This window comes from Pundamilia nyererei, unplaced genomic scaffold (assembly GCF_000239375.1).
Source record: "Pundamilia nyererei isolate P.nyererei 1_Seehausen unplaced genomic scaffold, PunNye1.0 scaffold00016, whole genome shotgun sequence".
Taxonomy (NCBI): domain Eukaryota; kingdom Metazoa; phylum Chordata; class Actinopteri; order Cichliformes; family Cichlidae; genus Pundamilia; species Pundamilia nyererei.
The window spans coordinates 4,464,794-4,486,602 of NW_005187417.1; the positions used below are offsets into that span (position 1 = coordinate 4,464,794).

The 21,809-nt window shown below is 40.1% G+C and overlaps 1 protein-coding gene across 2 annotated transcripts; it reads right to left on the reverse strand.

Annotated features, from left to right (window-relative positions):
• Positions 1-56: 56 nt before the first annotated feature.
• Positions 57-21,146, reverse strand: gsna (gelsolin a). Of its 2 annotated transcripts, XM_005725609.1 has the most exons (17): positions 21,012-21,146; positions 12,976-13,172; positions 10,245-10,399; positions 9,570-9,731; positions 9,332-9,481; positions 9,163-9,252; positions 7,551-7,683; positions 6,923-7,227; positions 6,613-6,746; positions 5,869-5,959; positions 5,621-5,647; positions 3,839-4,009; positions 3,193-3,367; positions 1,603-1,724; positions 1,331-1,408; positions 1,152-1,212; positions 57-868 (listed from the first exon to the last, which is right to left on the reverse strand). In XM_005725609.1, the coding sequence occupies exons 2-17, from the start codon at positions 13,169-13,171 to the stop codon at positions 699-701; spliced, it is 2,220 nt and encodes a 739-aa protein (XP_005725666.1). In that variant the 5' UTR covers position 13,172; positions 21,012-21,146; the 3' UTR covers positions 57-698. The 2 variants fall into 2 exon arrangements, with proteins under 2 accessions (XP_005725666.1, XP_005725667.1); XM_005725610.1 differs by lacking the exon at positions 5,621-5,647.
• Positions 21,147-21,809: the final 663 nt, after the last annotated feature.

The following is a 21,809-nucleotide window of genomic DNA, read 5'->3' on the forward strand; positions in this document are numbered from 1 at the left end:
TTCAGGTCAGTGTGAGAAGTTAAGTGTTTGTAAAAGCAGAGGCAGAAAACAGCTGGTATATTTTAATTTGGTTTATTGAATTGATTACAGGAAACCTTAGAAATTGCCACAGAAAGTGGAGCTAATAAAGAAGCAAAGCAGTGGTTTTCCACTAAAAGACCCCGCAGCAGAACACAAGCTTCCTGGGTTAGAATCTGTGGCATTATTTTAAAATAAATATAACATCTAAAGGTACAAAAACATCAATAAAGACAGTACCCTTTAAAAAACAAGCTTACTGTAAGCTCAAGGAAATCATTCTAAGGCATTGGTTGTATTGCTTTTTATAAGCTGTTTTCTTGGCAGTAGCTTTTGTAATATTGCAGGAAAACCAAACTTTAAACTGTCTTCTTTTATGTTTGTTATATTTTGCTAGTAAACAGGTTTTTATTGTCAAACATGGGAAAATCGCCTTGAATGAGAGTCGTAGTTTGAGGCTATATGTAGTGCAAATCCTAAAGGAAAGCCTGTGTATCTGTTGAAGTTCTATTTGTACTGGATGATTTCACTGGTTTCAAGGCACAACAGTAGCATTTGAGACAAAGTGAAAAAAAAAAACAGTGATTCGTTAAAAAAAGAAAAGGGCACGTGTAGCTTAAAAAAAAAGATCTTGCTACATGGTGACAGGTCGGGACAGAGAGGTGGGAACAAGGGAATGTTCAGATGTTCAGTTCAGCCATAGCGCGCTCCAGAGGGTCGGTGGTCCAGTAGTCGTAGTCCCAGCCCAGGAACCAGCCAGTGAACGTGGGCGGCTCGAAGCCCTGCTTGATTTTGACAATGGGCGTCCTCGGGTCTCTCTTGGCCGGATCTGTCTCGATGTAACGGACCGCTGAGGAAGACGAGTTTGAATTAGTACAAGGATTAAAAGGGTAGCAGAAGATGCTTTATGCTTTGACTCTTGGTGACACTGCTGCTCTAGTGATGGGGCACTTTGCTGTTAATGCATGTATCAGTAATTATGATGTCTTTTAAATAAATACATTCTGTTTTTTGATTAAGTTTTAATTTTTTTTATCTAATGATTGATGTTGTGTTAGATAATTTGCAATGCCAGCTGTATTTCTCGTCTCCTATTCCACATGGCATTGTTCTTTCTCCTCATATTTGCTCACCAGATGCCATAGCTTCAGTCTTCTCCTCCTCTTGGGCCTCATTTCCAATCCAGACAAACACCTAAGAATAAAAAAAACCCAAATAAATAAAGGTTTATTGTGGAGTTTATTCTTTTTGTGGGCACTGATTCTGCTCTGAATGCATATAGTACAGCAAAGGCAGTCAGCTTGTTTTTTACCTGCTCCCAGGTGTCCAAGATCATGACATCATCAGTGGCAAGGTCATCTTGGGTCATCTCACCTGGTACCTCCTCAATCTAAGAAGAAGAAGACGGATTTAAGGGGGCTTTATTTTTATGTACACGTAACGACAAATAAAGACACAGTGCACTGTTTTCAGTAGGTACTTTGAAATATTCTTGACATCCTGCACATGCTCGTGCAATACCAAAGACTTGAAAACTCGAGTCAGAATAGGACAAAACCAATCCAGCAGGAGAAGAAAACGTACTATAAAGTTTCCAGTCTTATTGGAACAAGCAAAGAGACGGGGTGGATGAGCATCCATCTTGTCCTTGAGTCTAGTGGAGGTGCGATACTCCGTCTTTCCACCCAGAGCCTCCCAGAACCGATCTGTAAAACGACAGAAACACTTCAAGCTATTACAACCATCAGAATTTGTAAGAGGGCAAAGCAATAGTTTGACATTTGGGTAACTCTGTTCCTTTTTTGTTGGTACAAAGCCAAATCAGGTTTTTAGTTTAGCATAAAACCTGGAAGTAAGCCTGGTTCTGTCTAATGGGGAAGAAAACAAAATGCTTGGTTTACATTATCAGGTTATCACTATTTTTAACTGAGGTAACTGCTAGAAGTATCTGTTAGTGGACAGATGTTCCAGTGATTTCACTGTCATCACACTGAAGCCGGACAAATTCCTCTATTTGCACTGGGAGGCAGTGGGATAAGAGATGTGCATGTGGGAAAATGTGTTCTGAAAATTTCAGGTCAGCCAGTCTGACACTTAAATCCCATTTCTCCCCAATCCTGGCTCTCGCTTCAAATTCCAACACATCATCTTGACCATGCTTTCATGCCTATATGCACTGAGTTGCTGCCGTGTGATTGGTTGATTAAATATCTGCATTAACAACCAGTTGAATAGGTGTACCTAATAAAGTGTCTGGTAAGTTGGGCAACCTTATTTTGCTATTTATTCATTTTATTTTGCCCATGTGGAAACTGGTGGTTTTCGTCAAGTGAGCAGTGGTTTACAGGTGAGATAAGAGCACTGAAAACGTCAGTGCTGTTACATCACCTGCCATAGACCAAAAAAAAAAAAAAAAACCTGTAAACATATATAAAGAATGAAACAAACCAGGAGCTAAAAGCTTAATGGACCTGCTGAGGTGTGTGACCAGGAGATATATTGTGCAATATTGTGTAGTTTTTGTTACAATTATTCTTGCCCTTCCAGCTATACAGCTATTTAATCAATTTTTAATATACAAAATTATTGTTAGAGCACCTTTAAGGGTAAAATAAAGCAAAATAAAACAAAGTGTAAATGTAAATTTGCAACCAGCATCTGTGAAACAGCAGGTACCTGCACAGTACAGCATCAATTTTGAATAGAAAATCTTTTCAACCATCAGAAATAAAATGGTGAATTTCTCGTTTGTCTTTTGCGAGGCCCCAGCCGAGGCCAGTCCTCAAAAGCAGGGTGTTTATGAAAAATTGAATCTGTTATGTTGTAGCCTGAGGTGTTTTTATATGTGAAACTGTTAGCAGGGAGTTTCTTCTTCTTGAGCTTGGAAAGCAAATAGCAAGACTTCTGACAACATCAGAAGGGGTGATGCAATCAAGTCTGCTTTGTTTCAATATGGATGAACATAAGCGCTTAGCCGAAATACAAAAAGGGAGCTATTTAGCCTCGCATTAAAGCGCTATTTTAACAGCCAGACCACACTTTGTAGCTGACACAGATACAGTTCTGAGTATGTTAACAGCTGTTGGGTTTCAGCTTGACTTAAATGCAGCAAAAAAATTAAATAAAGGAGAGAAAATGATAGTGGAGGTAACTGTGTTTATCCTGTTTCCTCACCGCTCTCTCCTCCCTCGGACAGCTCGGAGACAGACACGCCCAGGATGTCACACAGCTGCTGAGCTCCCTGCTTCTCTGTGTCGCTGGCACCCACACCCACCCACAGGAAGGAGTTGCCGGGGGTCACCAGAATAAAAGCATCATTGGAGTTTAGGTTTGATGCCTGCACGTCAAGCTGCATAGAAACAGAGATATTGCAAGTTATCATGAGGAGCTGTTGTACGTTGACCTTCTACGTTGACCTTGTACGTTGACCACCAAGTGTTGGTGGTTTTTCATTTTTACCAATATTCATGCTAGCATAATGCTTTGTTTGACATTTTATGCCCTCTAACACCAATTCGAGAGGATATTTTAAAGGAAAGGACATCGGTGTTTTCCATTCTTACTATGCATTTTTCCCTTTTCCTCTTAAATACCCTTCAACCATTTACTGAATACTTAAAAAAAACTTCAAGTATGAAGTGCTTCTGCTTTCCTTTAAAACCTCTAATTGTTACTTCATTGTTAATGGACAGTGCTTATTAGATTAGAAAACAAATATTTCAGAAATCTGTTAGAAACTGTTTTGCAAAAGAGAGAAGAAAAAAATAAAATAATCGAGGAATGATTAAATTCAGGTAATGAATGAGACGTTTCCTCTCACCTCCACAGCTCGTGTGTGTCCTGCAGAGTTGGAGCGCACCTGGAAGAGTCGAGTCTCAGCTGGAGCGGACTGACCTCCTTCTCTGGACGTTCCTCCCTTGTACACAATCATGGGCTTTCCTCCAAACAGACTCATCAAATGGGCCGGCTCTTTCCCCTGCACCACCCTCACCTGATACACAAATACCGAATTTAAATCTCTGCATCTAATGAAGTTGTTGTCACAGCAATTCATATCGAAAAATACCTCATGCATTTTGATGTTACAAGCGGTGCTACCAAATCACTGCAGACACATCCTCCCTAATTGTGTCCTGTGAAATATGCATCAACAAGGTGTGGAAAAAAAGTCTGCAGCAGTTCCCACCACTGACGCAAGATGGCAGCACAGAGCCAAATCATGCCATACCCTGAGGTGAGAGTGAGATCTGTGATATTAGTAACCACGGTGAAGATAAGGTATGTCGAAAACAGTCTGCGGTTTTTTGTAATAAACAGTCATAACTCTGAGGTGTTGCAGTCAGTGGTTCCTCTAATTCAGTAAGCACTGCACATTACACTAATCCTGAGCTTGCTGGGGCAAACAGAGAAGAGATAAATATTTACTGATGAGTTTACAGGGAGAAACTATTTGTATTACATGAAGTTTAACATAGAAAGCCAACATGCTTTTTTATGTTCTGCTGTTCCTTCAAATATTTGACATTTGATGCTTTTGGCTTGCTGCAGTTGCTGAGAGATTAAAGTTGAGTTCATAGACTGTATATACAAGTGTGAAAATTCCTTAATGCTTATAAATGCATTCTATTTAATGGTCAGAAGGGGGCAACTTCTCTTAGTGAAAAAAGCCTCTAAAATCTATGAGAAACCAGCACTGCTCCTCAATTTGGATCCACTGGGACTTTGCTATGACCTGAGTAGAAACTTTCCTGACAAGGTTTTGGACAGCGTAGCAAGTCTTACTTAACATAACATAATGCTCATTATCTAAATTAATGTAGCATATGCATCTCGTGATTGACAAGTCCCTGCAATGAGAGCGATTTCTCAAATGAGACAGAGGTGAAAGAAAAGCTCAAACTCTGGCTTCAGGCCAGAACTTGACCAACAGGTGACATCACGCTTGCTATGCTCATCCTTAAGTACAGCCTGTGATTCAGTTTAGTTTGACAGATGAGCAAATGCAAAAAGTGTTTGGTAATTGCAAGATGAGGAATCAGGAACATGAGGACAAATAACTGGGACTGCTGCTGATTCCTACACACAAATTCAAACACATACAGAGTCGTGCCACAACACACGGACAATAAGAAGGCCGTACATGCACACGCGAGGAGTGAGCAGTGAATGACCAAAGACTCGTATGAGTTCAGAGCCACTCGTGAATATTTAGGCCTCACAGACAGGCTAAGGCATCATAATGTTGGTGTGACATCAGTTCAGGACAAAGGACAAAAGTAGTGTGGCTTATTTATGCTAGCAGACCGAGCTGGCGACAGAGAAGGAGGGAGCCTCCCATGAAACTCCACAGTGGAATGTCCTGTTTGTGTTTCAACGAAACGAGTCGTTTTCATTCGAAATTCACTTTAGCTCATTATTACAGTCACTAAACCTGAAAGGACTTCTCAAAAATGAATAACACAATACCCTCCAGTAATTATAAAGAATGGGAGAATCGAGAGAATATGTCCTTGTTGCTTCTATTTTTGCTGTGGCTCTGGACACGAAACACATGAGTCCCTTAGTGAAGATGAGGAGCAGGGAAGGAATGAAGGAAAAATACCTGAGTGGTTATAGGAGCGCCAACAACCTGAGGAGATAGAAAAGGCCAGAAACCAAGCAAGTGAGGAAATGAGCAGCAGCACGGAAACCATGAGGAAGAGGGAACACAGTGAAAGGATGTAAAAGTCAGACAGGACGTGCTAAGGAAGCCAGACGTGAGCAGAGTCGTTGATGACAGGGAAGATCAAATAATATATAAGCATATGGAAAAAAAAACCAGAAGCACGCTAAAAGAACAATATGTTGTACCTGCACAGGACCGCCGCCGAGTTCTTCATCCAGCTGTGCGCCGAGGATCGCAGAAGCCCCAATTTCATCCTGAGTGGAGTCCGCTCCCTGCCTGGAAAACAAGATGAGTTTATCAGCTCAGCATTCAAACATAACAAGAGGAACTGACTTGGACACAGCATATGCTTACAGCCCAACCAATAAGATTTATGACTGTGATTAATCTAATATATATCAACTTTGTGTCTCTCGCTGAACTTTCTGAACTTCACACCTTCTCAATCTTTCCTCCGCGTACTTTTCACAGTGAAACAAAAGTGCAAAACTGAACTATGATTTGTTTATTTCCAGTGACTATTACATGAAATTCAGTGCTACCAAAAAGAAAATATATCCCCCTTTTTATAGTATTGAATGACTGATACTTAAATTTGTGGCAACAAGTTTAAGCTCCAGTGACTGAACTAGCTCTGAAAGGGGGATGCGATGAGTGCAAAATAACAACTTCATAATGTATAAATTTCTATGTGAAATCCCTTTGTGCTTTACAAACGTAATGTACCTACAAATTTATTTCTGACTCCTCAGCCTCGATGTTTGCTTATGAATCAGTAAATCTGATCAGACCCTGCTAATTATCTAAAAAAAATAATACTCCAGCTCCACGCCGGCTGCTTATATTTTAGTGCTATAGTCTGATGACAGGTAACTTCACGATACAGACTCTAATTATGGTTCCACAGTCTTGACAAATTTATGTCTCACCACATGTAGATGATGTGTCCCTGGCGCCCTCCATGAGAGTAGTTGTAAAGGATGATGTAGCTGTCTCCTCCATAGAACTGTCCATAAGTGGATGGATCCACTGGGACTTTGTCAGATCCCTCTGTACGCCAGATCTAAGAGGGGGGAAAAGAATAACATGGAAAACGTAAAATTAAAAAAATCACATTTAGTAGGCTGTAGATTTCAAGGTGCACCTGCTCCCCCTACTGGAATGGAAAGTAATGACACACACAGGCAGCACTGAAAGCAAATCTGACACATAATCACAAGCTGAATGACAAACCCCCACCTGTTTCTCTCCGCTGCCATTGTCCACCATGCCATGCTGGGCGGCCATGGCGGAGGATTCATGTAGGGTGGCGGCATCGAAAGGCACCTTCTCAATCTTTGCGATGCTGTTAGCGATGTAGGCCACGCCCAGGCCCACAGTCTCATCTTTATCGCGCCAGTCTTTGAAGAACTGCTTGAAGAGCGGCGTCTCGCCCATCTCAGGCAGGATCTGGACCTGTGTGTGTTTGGGGTAACCCATCTTCTTGATGAATTCGTCTGCTGCCTTCATCGCTGCTTTCCGCTCTTCCATGTTGGCGTCTTTGCCTGAAGAGAAAAGACATTAAATACTGGAGAACGAAATGGAGAAATGTTACTGAAAATCAAAAAAGGAGGCCAGAAATTATTTCTAAACCTGAGTGAGAAAGGTCATTTGGTGCATTGACTTCAGCACTAATATAAATATTACAAAAGAGTTCTGAAAGTTGAAGAGTTGGTAACGAGAAGGTAAATAGTTTAACTTTTGTGAAATGCACGTATTTGCGCTTTTGCTAAGAACGACATGAGACAGCTGTGTTGTCTGCAAGAGTGGAAAAAAGCAGCTCAGCCAAGAGCCATTTCTTGAGTCCGCTGCACCACCCTGCACTGACCTTTCCAGAGAAAGATCTTTCCATCAGAGCCGTGGTCCAGGATAAAGCAGTCACCAGACTCCAGGGTGCTCTGAGCGAAAGGGTTCTCTGCTGCCACGAGAGTAATCGACATGGCTCCGGTAGCATTGGACACCTGCAGGGGAGGATGGGAAGGAGGATGAAGGAGCTGCCAAGCAGGGAAAAGTACCGCTTTTCAGGAGATTGAAAGGCTGCTGTAGACGCTGCTTCCTCTTGATCTTTTAAGCCAGGCAAATATGAGCAAGGGTTTTATAAAAGATACGTCTCTTAATTGATGTCAGCTGGCAATTTTACTCTATGAATCTTAGAAATATGACGCTCAGTACTTTATATTTTAACTGATGAATGATCACAAAAAAGGGGCTGCAGTAGGAAACATTTTGGGGGTTAGTTTAGAAAAATGTAATATTTTTCTAAAATAACCCCACAAAATGTTTCCTACTCTCTAACACATTATAGTTTTACCTTAATTATTATCTAAATGTGTATTCCTGATAGGGAGTTTGTATTTTTGGACTATATCGATTTACACTTACTAGTCACTTTATTAGGTACACTTTCCTTTTACTGGTTTGGACACTCTTTCAGCAAGGTACTGGAAACATTCCTCAGAGATTTATTGGCAGATAGATTGGTATGACAGCATCCCATGATGGTGACTGTGGAGGTACAGTGAGGCCTGCCCAAGAAACCACTTTGAAATGATTTGAGCTTTCTGACATGGGATGTTACCTTACTTGAAGCTGTCATCAGTTGATGTGTACACCAGTAATAAAGAATTGTCAGCAATATATCTCAGGTATACTGTGGCTTTGTGGTGTGACCTTCTGCTGCTCTAGCCCACCTGCTTCAAGATTTGACATATTGTCTCTTCAGAGATGCTCTTTTGCATACTTTGTTGTGCTTATTTGAGTAACTGTTGCCTTTCTCTCAGCACAAACATTATCCCTTATTCAGACCACTCTCTGTAAACTATAGAGATGGTTGAGTGGAAAAATCACCCCAGATCAGCAGTTTCTGAAATACTCGTACAAACCCGCCATATTTAAAGTTTAAAGCCACTTAAATCTTTTTTCTTTCTCATTCTGATGCTTCAGCAGGTCGTCTTAATCATGTCTACCTGCCTAGATGCATGCAGCTGCTGTCTGGATTGCCTGATTACTTGTGTTAATAAGCAGTTGAATAGGTGTACCTAATAAAGTGTGAGTGTATATATGTGCAAAATTAACAAAACATTTACTACATTTTTTTTAATCTACTTTATTTTTAGTACTTTGGGTGCATCGTTCTGGAACTAAACTAAAACGTTTGTGGTCACTTGTAAATTGTTGTTGTTCACAATGAATCATGAATATATTAATTCATCATAAATAACTTTATTAACCTTTTGTAATGATGTTTCTGTATTGGTGTTTAGAGGCCCATTTCTAGCAACCAACATTTTTTATGTTGAAGAAGCCACATAATCAGCCTGTGCACAAACTCACAGGAACAAAAACTTTCCTTGCTCATGTGCCAGGCACGTTTCTAAGTGAGTGAACGCCATGTTTGTTTCTGTGTTGTTGCTTTTTTCTTAACAAATCGATGCTCTGACCTTGTAGAGTTTAGCCCTCATCCTGTTTGAAGCATCAGCTTTGATGTCATCCGAGTCTCCAGCTGGTAGATCTGGTTTGGGACCTAACACCTGAGGACAGAGGCAGAGATTTTAATAAAAAAGCGACGCCTGAAGACCTAAATTTGATCTCATAATGCACTGATCGCACCTCTATCATCTTCTCTTTCTCCACCCCCTCATCACAGACATAAACTCGAGACCTCCCACTGCGCTCATTATCACGGATCCCCTTGGCAACCTGAGTAGCCTTCAGCTTCTCAAAGCGGTTGCTCTGGGAGCCACACCACTGGTAAATCTCCTGTGGGGTGAAAGGAAAGACAGTGGATTGAATGAAGAAGAGCTTTTACAAGTCATTTTTTAAGATAAGATCTATGTATAAGATTTACATCTCCCAGGTCCAGGATGAAACAGTCTCCCGTGTTGAAGCTGTCCCAGCTGACCGGCACCTCCGTTGCCCTGACCACGCGGCGTCCTTTAATCTGGAGCACTCGCTGCACCGACACCTCATTGGTGACAACGTGCTTGAAACCAGATGCCACGCCTCCTTTCTGCAATATGAGCGTCGCATTTAAAAGTGAAATAAAATAAATAAATGAAAGTAAAGTCACTCCAACTGTAAATAATAAAATGTTTTTTTGAGCCCTGTTCCCTCTGCAAATTTACTGCCCTCTTGACACATCTGCGGCAAAAACGTACATACACATAGAAACTGTACAGAAAAATCCTCATATATCAATATTTCACTTACACAGCTTGAACCCTTATCAAAATGATCAAATCTTCTATTTTTGCATCTTACAGTATACTATGGAGCCAACTACGGGGATTTGTTTCTATGCATGTGAAACATCTAAATTTACAGCAGATGTTTCATGTAACAGTGAGCGAATAAAGGAACTGAGATTCTGTTTCAAAATATGTGATAAATATAAAGTATTTCTTTACATGAGCCTGGTTTTAAAAGCATCAAAAACATAAAGGAAACACACCCCTCTAATCATTTCTCATATTCCTCTTAGGTAAATTCAAATGTTTCTGCTAGTTCAACAGTGACATCTTACCATGTATTTGATTCCAGACTTGAAGTAGCCCAGAAAGGTTTTGGACTCGTGTCCCTGCACCTCACGGTACTGGATGGGTTTCCCCCCGAGGAAATCGTCCATTTGGACCGTAAAGATGGCTGCTGAGCCGCTCTCATCCTGGGTGCAGAAATCACCTGTGCGAGAGAAACCAAAGAAGGGATCCATCTTAAATCCAGCCCTCACAGTTCTGCTGAAAAATAACCCAGTTAGCCATATTTTGTGTCTGACCAGTTCTCCCAGTGAGGACTTCAGTCAGTTAGGAGATCAATATGTAAGAGCAGCAGCGGGTCACATTAATACATGTAACATTGTTTTATTTATGGGCACACAGTGTAGTCCATCAGCATGTGGGTGGATTACATCACATCCTGCTTATTGGTAAACTGTCTGTGCCAAGATCAATCAAGCTTACGAAAACAAAATAAAATTAATAATCTGACTCAGCAGTGTAAATAATGCGTTACCTAGTAATACCCATTTCCCATTATTAATACCAACACACACAGCACAGATACAAACAGTGACAACTAACTGGGATTTGAAATTGGAAATGAAAATGTTTGGTGATTAAGATGATTATCTTACCAGAACATCAATGTTGGTTTGGACACATCCAATACACAATTATAACTTTTGCCCTGTCTCCCTCATGTGCAATGTGCACACAGACAGGGCAATTTTCCCCATTTTCCCTATTTAACAAAGTATTTTATTCTATTAGTACAGTATTGTTTTCTATTTGTATAGTACTTATTCTATTGTATATAGTATTCTTTCTATTTTGTATAGTATGTTATTCTGTTTATCTTATTCTATTCTATTGTTTTTCTCTTTTTCTCTTAATTTTTTACTGCTCTTGTATTTTCTGCCGTGACCAAAAATTTCCCACGTGTGGGACTACTAAAGGTTTATCTTATCTTATCTTATCTTATCTTATCTTATCTTATCTTATCTTATCTTATCTTATCTTATCTTATCTTATCTTATCTCCCAATTTTAATCAAATAAAGAAGTATATAGTATATAATTAATTTAGTTTTCTCTGTAAAGCTCCTAGTGCTTTAAAATTTTCCCTTGACATAAAGTTTTTTTTATTTTAAACCGTCATGAATAGTTATACATTAAACTGTATTGGGTAAGTCGTTGGTGAAATAATCTACAAACTTTTGCATGCACGGTTTAAATTTTCAGCACTTCAATGTAAGACATTATGTTGCATTACTGGCAGCACTTCCTCCTCTTTCCTCTGCTTTTTTCCCCCTTTCCTCCCTCTCGGTTTTGAGTTTGCATGTGTGTGTGTTATTGTGCATCTGGGAATGACACCGGGTGGTCATCTCTCCAAAACACCCGCTGGCTTTTCACTTCACACTCAGCCAAACAGATCGGCATCCTAAATGATAGTGCGCAATAGTAAATGGTTATACCAAACTCCTGTAAAAATACAAGAGTTTGCACAGCAAATTCTTTGTGAATACTGGTAAAGGTGTGTTTTTTACAATATGATCTGTGATTGATTTTTATTGCTGTGGATGGAGATGTAGAGCTTTATCGTAAAATCATAAAATCTCTATGAATATTATGTATAATAGGAGCTAATTGTGTTAGAAAAGGGAAACCTGTAATCTATACAGCAAAGTCTTCTTTCGTTATGTAAATGTTATATTACCTAGTGGCAGATAACAGCTGACACAACCAGCTGCCAGTACAGTGCTGTACTGTAATTTAACAGGCAAATTCTCATAGCATGCAGTCAGGCTACGTTTTAGTTCTCACTTCCAGGTATTTCAATTTCCAGGAATTTATTTTCCTGTGCACCTGTGCACCAGGTCTTCACGTGGTATTCAAAACCAATTATCTGCAGGGCGGCTCCACCTGTCACATTCTTCTTTGGCTGACCTGCCTCTCACCTTATTTGCTCTTACTCTCTACTTCAGCTCTCCACTCTGGCCAAGATTGCCTGGACTCCTGTGCTCACCTTCTCACTAACATCAGGCTGACCTCCTCTACAAAAACCACGAATCATTTTAAATATGCAATAAAGTAAAATAATTTTCATAATAATCCTGTTTATTAATTGTTATTGAGTTCAAACTCATGTTCACTAATACTTTAGCTTAAAAGGTCATCTTTTACACGAATCAGCTTTTTTAGGGATCTCCATACTTCATTTGCCACTGAGAATATCTACATTTAGTCCTTATTAGGTTTTAAATGCATGTAAAAAACATCTACTATTAAACACCAACCCTCATTCGTTTCACAATCTGATAGAAATGATACAGCTTATTATCTGATAAAACTGTTTGCCAATGAGCCATGTGGCTTTCTGTTGCTTTATGGCACATGACTCACTGTCCTGACTAGTTTCAGCCTCTCCACTGCAGCAGCAACAACGGGCAAAATTATTTTCCAGGGCCTTCATCCTCGTACTGTTCCTCATCTGCTTTGCAAGTCAAAGAAGATCACACTGGAAAACTGAGATCATCTTTATTTTTTGCCACATCACAATGGAAACAAATACAAAAAGGCATGTCTCCCATGTGCTACTAGGGGTTTTGTGCTCAGTCTCAGTGTGACCTGTGATATTCGTGGTTTACTTTCACATTTGAATAATCCAAAAGAAAGAACAGCACTGTATGGTATCCCTTCCAGTTATAATGGTCGACTCTGAGTAATAACCCAGAGATCATTTCCCTTTCACGGCACTCACCCAACCAGAAGTGGAGGTCGTACTGCAGGCTCCCGGAGCGCTGTTTGATAGTATTGAGGATGAGGTAAGCATCTCCGGTGTAAAATCCCCCGCGCAGGTTCTCAGGGACAGGCACCAGGTCAAAGTTCTCCACCCTCCACACCTGGAGGCCTGGCTGCTGTCCAGCTCGCTCAAATTCTGGGTGGTGCGCTGCCATCCTGCATTCAGGGAAGTCACAGACCTTAAGTTAAGGGCTTTTGCTACTGCACAGGCCAAAAACAAATGCAGGTCAATGAGCTAAACAATAAACTTAGTTGGTCAAAAGGCTACTGCACCAATAAAACTTGCAGAGGTTGTAATAACTTTACAAAGTGAAGCAGACACTGCCCACATGAGAGCTATAAAAGCCACTCCCCTTAAAGCTCAGTGGTTGCCATGAATATAAAGATAAAGCTTTGTTCTAGTTAAGTATTAATACAGAGCAAAGTGATTCATCCACTGTGCTCAGGGTATTTCCTCTAGAGAGCAGCAAGAGGAAGCCATGGCAGTTATGACTCATTGTTATCATCATAAACTGTTAGTGATGGTTGGCAATAGAAACACTTCTGTGTTTCTGTATAACTGTCTATTTGTATATCCTGCAACCAGGGGTTTAAAAAAGCCTTTAAATGTGTCTTTAGATAACTACATAGTGGACAAATCTGCTCAGAGACATCTGTCCAATCATAAACACACACACAGACACACACATAGACCCATTCATTCATGTCTGACATAATGCCACCCACAAACAGTTTCAAGTAGGTGCCTGTGCTACACTAGATTACTGCCTACTGCCTTCTGGAACGCCTGAGCGGATGTCTCAGATGCTAAAATGAGAGCGGGACATCCTGTTTAAAAAAAGAAAAGTGGTTAAAATTTGAAAAGTTTTTCACTTTTTGCAGCTGTTATGTTGTTTGGGTAAAAAATTCTAATGCCAACAACACAATTCATACTACGACGAGGCAATAATTTAAACAAAATTATGCTACAAATTCTGCAGTAAAGATCAACAGCCCACACAGTCACAGCATCCTATACCAGCTGCTTGTTATGACATAAACACTACAGAGATAACATTTTTTCTGCAGTGGAGTGGAGTAGTGCTCTAACCCAAACTACAATATCAAGTTTAGATGTTATAAAACTGTATAAACTAGAGTTCATGCAGTTCAAAACGAACACAGAACCTAGTTTTCCACAGGAATGCTGCTCGTGTACTGCCTTTCAATTTGCATGCACACTGAAGCAAGAATCGGCCATTCTTCTAGGCAGGCGCCTGCCCACAAACATGGCAGGAATCTGTTATTGACCCGGGAAGAGGAAAGTGGCTCCGAATTCATGCAACCAAGCCAACAAACGTGGGGCTTCTTTCCCCCCATCTGTGCTCTCTTCTTATGTCAAACTCAGTGCACATTACTTTGTAGCTAAGGAATGGTTTGAAATGGAAAAGCAGGCGGATAATTTCACAGTGAAACACATGCAGTCAAAACAGAAACTTCCTGGAGTCATACGAGGCCAGGAACCACCTGACCTTCCATGACTACACACAGGTTTGGCTGGACGGGAAAGATCTGAAGCCATGAGGCGATGCCATCACGGCATTATACACAGTCCTTGTAGATTTCCCCTTGTGAGAAGCTTGACGGTCACAAAAACCATAAATGATGCTTCTTTAGCCACGTAAGAAGAATTAACTAACGATACCAATGTTGAATAGCCAGTTTCTGAAAGCTTCAACACACATTAGTGGCTTGGGTCATAAAGTTCTCATATGTTTTATTTGATAAAAAACAGTGTAGAGAGTTTTCATAACAATTTCACAACAAAAGTGACCCAGAAACTATTTCTAATTTGGATTTTATCTGTCTTGGATCACCACATGGGCTAACCTCAGTCTTTCTACTTAAGCTGTCAAACACGAGCCAGCCAAATTTCCTACTGAATTCCTGTTTAGATCTATTGCTGTGGTCTGGAACATCAAAATGACACAGTTCAGCCTTTACATAACCAAACTTTTGAGTTCAGTAGTTTCTGTAATGCTGTTGTTCAGGCTATATAGTGAGAGTGTATATCATCAGTACCTTTTGAATTCGTTCTTGCTTTCTTTCCATAAATATCATAGGAAAAGCTGAAGGTTTGCAACTTTTTTGGAGAGCTAGATGAGAGTTTCAGAGAGCTACCACTTCCATGTAGCATGTTGTATCCTGGCCTAGCATGATAATTTAAAGCAATGGAAGAAGCTAGCGTAGCTCTGACGAAATTAAAAATGCAGTAAAATGTAACTTCCTGATGTCTTATTCCCACACTGAGGTTTTCCTGTACCCCCAGAGGCTGTAACACCCCCTCTAAGACCTCAAATTTCTCTTTTAACACTTTCCCAGTGTTTCATAAACTTATTATAGCACAAAGCCAAGCGTGTCTCTTTTCTTTATGCTAAGCAGCTAATCATCACCTTGTTGCCAGTTCATCTAAAGGTTGAAAAAGAAGAAAAAAAGTGATATTTCCCTCCCAAAAAAAGTTTGGTTATTTCTTAGAGCTATTTTTATTATATCAGTGAGCCCAGATAGCATCCTCAAAACACACCTGATGATTCATATTTTTCAATTATGTATTTTCAAAAGTCATCTAAGTGCAGAAGCAAGCACATCCTCCCAAGATGGCTACTTCCTGGCAACTAGCAAAACACTGTAGTGACATACAATAACACTGTGCTCTCATGCAGCTGGTAATAAATCTGGTGCAATGCTACAGCATTTCTTTAATGAAACCAACATACCCAGAAATCTGCAAACAGCTTCACTTTAATTTGAAATCAAGCGGTAAAGGGAATATTTTTACCCCAAGCTGGCCACTACACAATCATTTAATATTCTCATGTAGAGGGTGCAAGTTTTATGAGCGGTTACCTCCTAAATCACATTCTCAAAAACATACCTGAAAACAAAGCTAGGTTTCCTTAACAACTGAAGGGTTTTCATTTAGTAGCTGCTAAGTAGGCTAACTTCCCTCTTAAACATACCACTTGTGGAAAAGACAGTATCACTTCTGTGCAGCTTCATATTCTGAAGATGATCATCTCTGTGGCACTAAATAAACATGACTGGCTGTGACTGTGATCTTCTCCTCTGATGGAGAAAAATGTTCTGTCTTGTCTCCTGCACATCAGAGCTCTTTCATCCTAGAGTTAGGTACGATCTCTGACTTAATAAAGCAAACATCAGAGGGGATACACTCAGCATCTGAGCAACCTTTGAAGAATCAAAGCCAGTAATGGTGAAAAAAAGAAGACGAAAACTTACACGGGGAAAAGGTTAGAGAATGAAGTTTAAGGCACAATAAGACTCTTACAAATACAAATGTTTTTGCTTGTATGAGGGGCAGCAGCTGACTAAAACAGTCATTTACTATTCAGGGTTGCTTCACACTGGATAAAGTGACTCAAGGAACGGTGGTTTGTTGACTCAACACAGCCTAAATAGAACCGGTCACATGACCTGTGGTCAGTCACGGGCATGCTGAAGAAGGGAGGCGTCTGCCACCAGCCACACACTGGCATCCAGTCAGTTTGTACCCCCTCATCTGTGGACCCACCCACCACCCCTTCGCCTCCTAACAAACAGGGAATGAGAGCTCATTCCAGCTCCAGTTATCTGATCCCCTCCCCCAATCCTCACCAACCTCTCTTTTGTGTCTGCCTTCGCTCGAGGCCCGAGTGAAAACTCGAAACTTGTGCAGGTTACAGCATTGGATTCATATGACAAGAAATAAACTGTTACATAAGCCCTTGTGATTTGTCTGCTGGTGTCCATTCTTCAAAAACAAACTCAAAATAGCGTTATCTGGAAAATCTTGATTCTTGGGGGCCATGGCAGCATATCATTCCTGAGTTTCTCCCAAATAAAACAATATTCCTCCTTCAGGAATGGTGTGTGTGCGTGTGTGTGTGTGTGTGTGCGGGGGGGTATTTCTGGTGACTCATTTCCTCCATGCATGCCACTTTCAGCCTCTTCAGGGCTGCTGAGCTGCCATGTAGCTTGTTCAGGACACATCAGATAATGCTCTGTACAGACTCTGTAATAGCCACTCTGCTTCCCTCCCATCTGTTGACACTGTGTAAAACAAGGAGAATCAAAATGGCTGTTTATGACTTTGTAAATAATCTCCCTGATTTATGGATGGCTGTCAAATGATATGAGAAACTTATTTCAGGAACAATCAATATGTGAGTAGCCATAGCTGAAAAACTCTGTAACCACTTCTCTTCTCATGTAATGTGCAGAAAGTTTTAAAGATGGGATTTCACTCTGTACGTGCGCATATGAAGTGAGTTCTCCAGTGAGTAATTAAGTAACAAGTAATGTGTTACACATTACTTTCTTTTTCAATTATGGCCCCAAACAATGCAATTTTACACTTTTAAACAGGAACATTCCTGATATTGTGTGCTCAATTTCACAGTAACAAAACTACAGTAAAATGTTTGCTTTATGTATCAGTTACAGAGAAGTCATTATGATTGTGGTTGCACTGCTGCCTCAGGAACTTGGCAGTTTGCAATCATTCGTTCATCTGCGCACTTAAAGTACCCAAAGACAACATGAGGCAGAAAGCTGAAGTTAAAAAGTAAGCTGACCGTTATATTGATGATCCTACAAACATAATTACATCCACCATGAAATCATTCAAAGCTAATAATTGGAGAGTTAGAGGAAGAACTACGAGAACTTTGCATGTTTAAAAAAATCAGAAGCCATTGTGAGCTACACATAAGACTTACAAGAAGTCAATGCTGCTTAATGGGACAAGACTGGCTTCTGGGGCTTGAGGTGTATTCACATATATTCATATACAATGATGATCACTTTCACAAGTCTAATTTAAATGGCATTTAAAATAAAATATTTTATAAAATTACCTAGATCTAAACTTAACTTTAACTTGTGGTTGAAGGCAGCCTAGATATCCCTAGTCGTGTTTGATTCATTTGACAGTCAAATCATAAAATAAATTTTTGCGGTGACTGAATGCCAAACATCCATCCATAGCCACCATAGCAATGCTTTACAACATTGACACACAATCTCAACTTTGTAAAGAATGGGGCAATAGTCAATACTAGACTGCATGACCACAAGAGGCAGCTGGTCAGGAAATGGATATTTAAAAAACACAAGACATGCTCTCATTTTTCATGCAGAGTCAATCTGCCAGGTTGTCTGAACTTAGCAGCTTACAGCTCTCTTGGCCTTTTCTGACATAAAAGGTTGTCTTTTTCTATTGGTTTTGAGCCTCAACAATGCAGACTGAGTGCTAAATTATAATAATAAAACTGCTATTGAAATTATTTTACTTTAATCCTACTGAATGGGGCTGCCCGGAATGTGTAATTTCTATTAAATCTCACAGGACCTTTATTTTACACAGGTAAAATATCCACTCCTGCTTATCTTAACAGTGTTATTAATTGTTAATTGAGTTCATGTTTGCAATGAGTTATAAGTATCAGACACTTTCAGTGGTTGGGGCACTCTTACTTTGACGGGCGCTGCAGATTTAGCATACAAAAATGCTCTGCTATAAAGACACACAGTACTCTCATTAAAGTAAGATTCTGTTAAAAGTTTGATATACAATATAAAATTTCTAGTGCTGTCAACGTTAACGGGCTCGCTCCATGCGAGGGCTGCATGGCATCAGCTCGTTAATGCGTTAGCGCCGTGTAGCAACTCGCATGGGGCGATCTGCGTTAACTCGCTAACGGAGATTTGCCGCGTTAATGCGGTTATGGCGTTAACGTCATTTTAGCGAGATTAAGGCTGACAACACTAATAATTTCACAATGAAATGATTTCTGAGTACAAATAAAATGTTTATGATCTATTGCACAAAATAAGACTGCACAAAGATTAACATTAGCCTGTTTTATCCATTCCAAAACCAGTTTTCATGTGTGTTTGGGAGCAATTGTCCTGTTGGAACATCCAACTGTGACCACGTTTCAATTGTCTAGCTGTTGATTTGAGGTGAAGTTGAAGAATTTAGAGGTAATCTTCTTTCTTCGTCATTCCTTCCATTTCCTGCAATGTACCCACACCACTGACAGCAAAACAGCCCCACTGGTGACGCTACCACCACCATGCTTGACAACTGGTACCGTGTTCTTGAAATCCTCACTTTTACTCTTCCAACCATACCTCTTGTCATTGTGGCCAGGTAGCTCAAAATTTCTCTCATCTGAACAGAAAACTTTTTTACAGAAGGCATGTGGCTCGTCCATGTGGGCAGCTGCAAGTTACAATGGAGCTTGAAGCTGTCGATTTTGGAGCAGGGGCTTCTTTCTTGGTTGGCCCCTGGTCAGTCCATGGCGATGTAAAACTCGTCTCACAGTGGACAGTAATGGTGGTGTACCAGCAGTTTCCAGTTCATGTCAGGCTTGAACCTGCCATGAACTGGTGAGTCCTGAGTTATTCGTGAACATCTGAACTAATTTCCTTTCATCTGACGGTGACAGTTTGGGTCTTCTTCCAGACATCAGCAAAGTGGTGACACATCCGAGTAACTTGTACTTACATACAATTGTTTGAACTGATGATCTTGGAATTTGTAGTTCTTTAGAAATAACTCCAAGAGACTTTCCCAACTTGTGTAAATCTACAATGCTCTGTTTTAGATCTTCACTGAGTTCCTTGGACTTTCCCATTGTTCTGAGTATTGGTCAATCCAGCCAGAATTTTTGCCAGAAGCTTGTTGATGGCTACCAAAAACATCTGGTCAAGGTGGAACTCACTAAGGGACATTTAGCCAAATATAGTGAGCGTAAATACATATTTGAACCTGTATATATATACTTTTGACTCTGTGTGCAGTAAAGAAATCCAAAATAAATTCCAACTTGTGCACCCAATTCTTGTTTTTGAATGGTATTAAAGATGTATGCTGTACAATCATTCCACCCTGGAAAAAGAACAGTTCAAAGACATCATTGAAAGCCCAATATTACCATAACATTCATGCCCGGGATAAGTGTATGTAAACTTCTGACCACAACTTGGTATGCACCCATTCTTGTTGTTCCCCAGATGAGCCCTAAAGAAAGCATGCACACTGTTTTTTAAGGCGTATAAATTTAAAGTAGGGTGTAGTTCAGACATCACTTAATCTCTGGAGTGAGGAGCTGACTCAGTTCTTTCTAACTTCTGCACACATCATACAGTCTGATGAACTCAGTATATGCTCGCTACAACTGTCACGAAGAGGATGTTGTGACGGATCTGCTCATAACTGTTTGGTCATTTCTGTGGCAACCACAGCACAGTAACTAGTGTTTAGGACAGACGGGTACACTCAGTTTAGTCCACGGGTGACACATAACCCATTTTAATCTAAGACCAGTAAAACTTTTTGTATAATACTGCGTTTGTGTGTAGTGATATTAGCTACACCACACCATGAATAACGGTGCACTTTATTAATAAAACTCAAATTGTTAAATGGTTTCTGTAATTTTCATGCTTTGCAACAACCAACCTTTGGTCATATGTTCGACACTCCAGCTTTAGGATACAAAGCTGCTAGGTAGAATCTCACAGTTTCTACCATAGATCCTGAAAAACAGCATGTTTCTATAGTAACATGTTGTTTGGGTTTTTGCATCACCTCATGAAAGTCACTCTAAATACAGTCAGACAGAGTGTGACGTCAGTTTTCATCCACACTGCATTTTCAGGAAACATTTCAGGTTTCCGTCGACTTGTCCTTATATGGCAACACTGCCTTGCATTATAGCTAATTAAAAGCTAAGTTTAGCACTTTTTCTATTTATTAGATAAGAAGAATATTGGTTAAAGTATAACAAAAACCGTAATTTCACCCTGTAGGTTAGTCTCTCTCTGTTAAACCTATAATCCAGACAGAACTAACGGGCGTTAAATAACGCATCAAATTACCATCCTGCAATCTGTGCGTCAGGCTACATATTTTCTTCGAATAACGTGGGTTAATAACACAAACCTTACCTGAACGCGGAGGTTGTGATCTGGGTCTATAACGGACGGACGGGTGTGGACCTGAGCTGCAGCAGGAGCACAGAGTCGGTAGTTCAGCAGAGCGCAAAGCAGCTTTTTATGGTCTGGCCCGGGACTCACTATATGACACACCCTCTCCGCCTGTCTGCTGCACCGCCTGCTGCATATCTGTCTGTCTATGTATAATGTAGCTGGGACAAGATGCACAGAATAACCGGTACAAGTAATAGCTGCTTACATATTTAGGGGTTCAGTACTGGCTTGGCTATTTTAACATTTTTATTTATTTTAATATTATTTATGAAAGAAAAAGAAAAAAAACAACAACAACAGCTTACAAAGGTGTTTTTGTTTGGTTGATTGGTTTTGTGTGCCTGTATGTGAGACAGTTTATTTTTATTGTATTTTTATTTATCTTTTGCTACGGGTATTATAATAGAATCTCTGCCACAACTGTAACTTCCGGCCACGACTCACTCTTCGTTCAGGAGAGGGCTTCTTAAACAACACTGCCCCTGTCTGGTACTACTATACTACCATACTATTACCTATTCTACCAATAAAAGCTCATCAATGGCCCTCTTGTGGCCTAAAAAGCAAAGAGCAGGCTAGTTTTTAGTCCCCTGGCATACTCAGACCAAACTTGTTTGAGTGACTGAGCAAGAAAGGTGGTTGGCTGGGCAGTTAGTTTAACTTTTGAGTGATGTTTAACAATAACAAACAGACCTTAGAAATTTCCCTTACTATTGTTAATATTATTATTATTATTGTTATTATTATTTACTATTC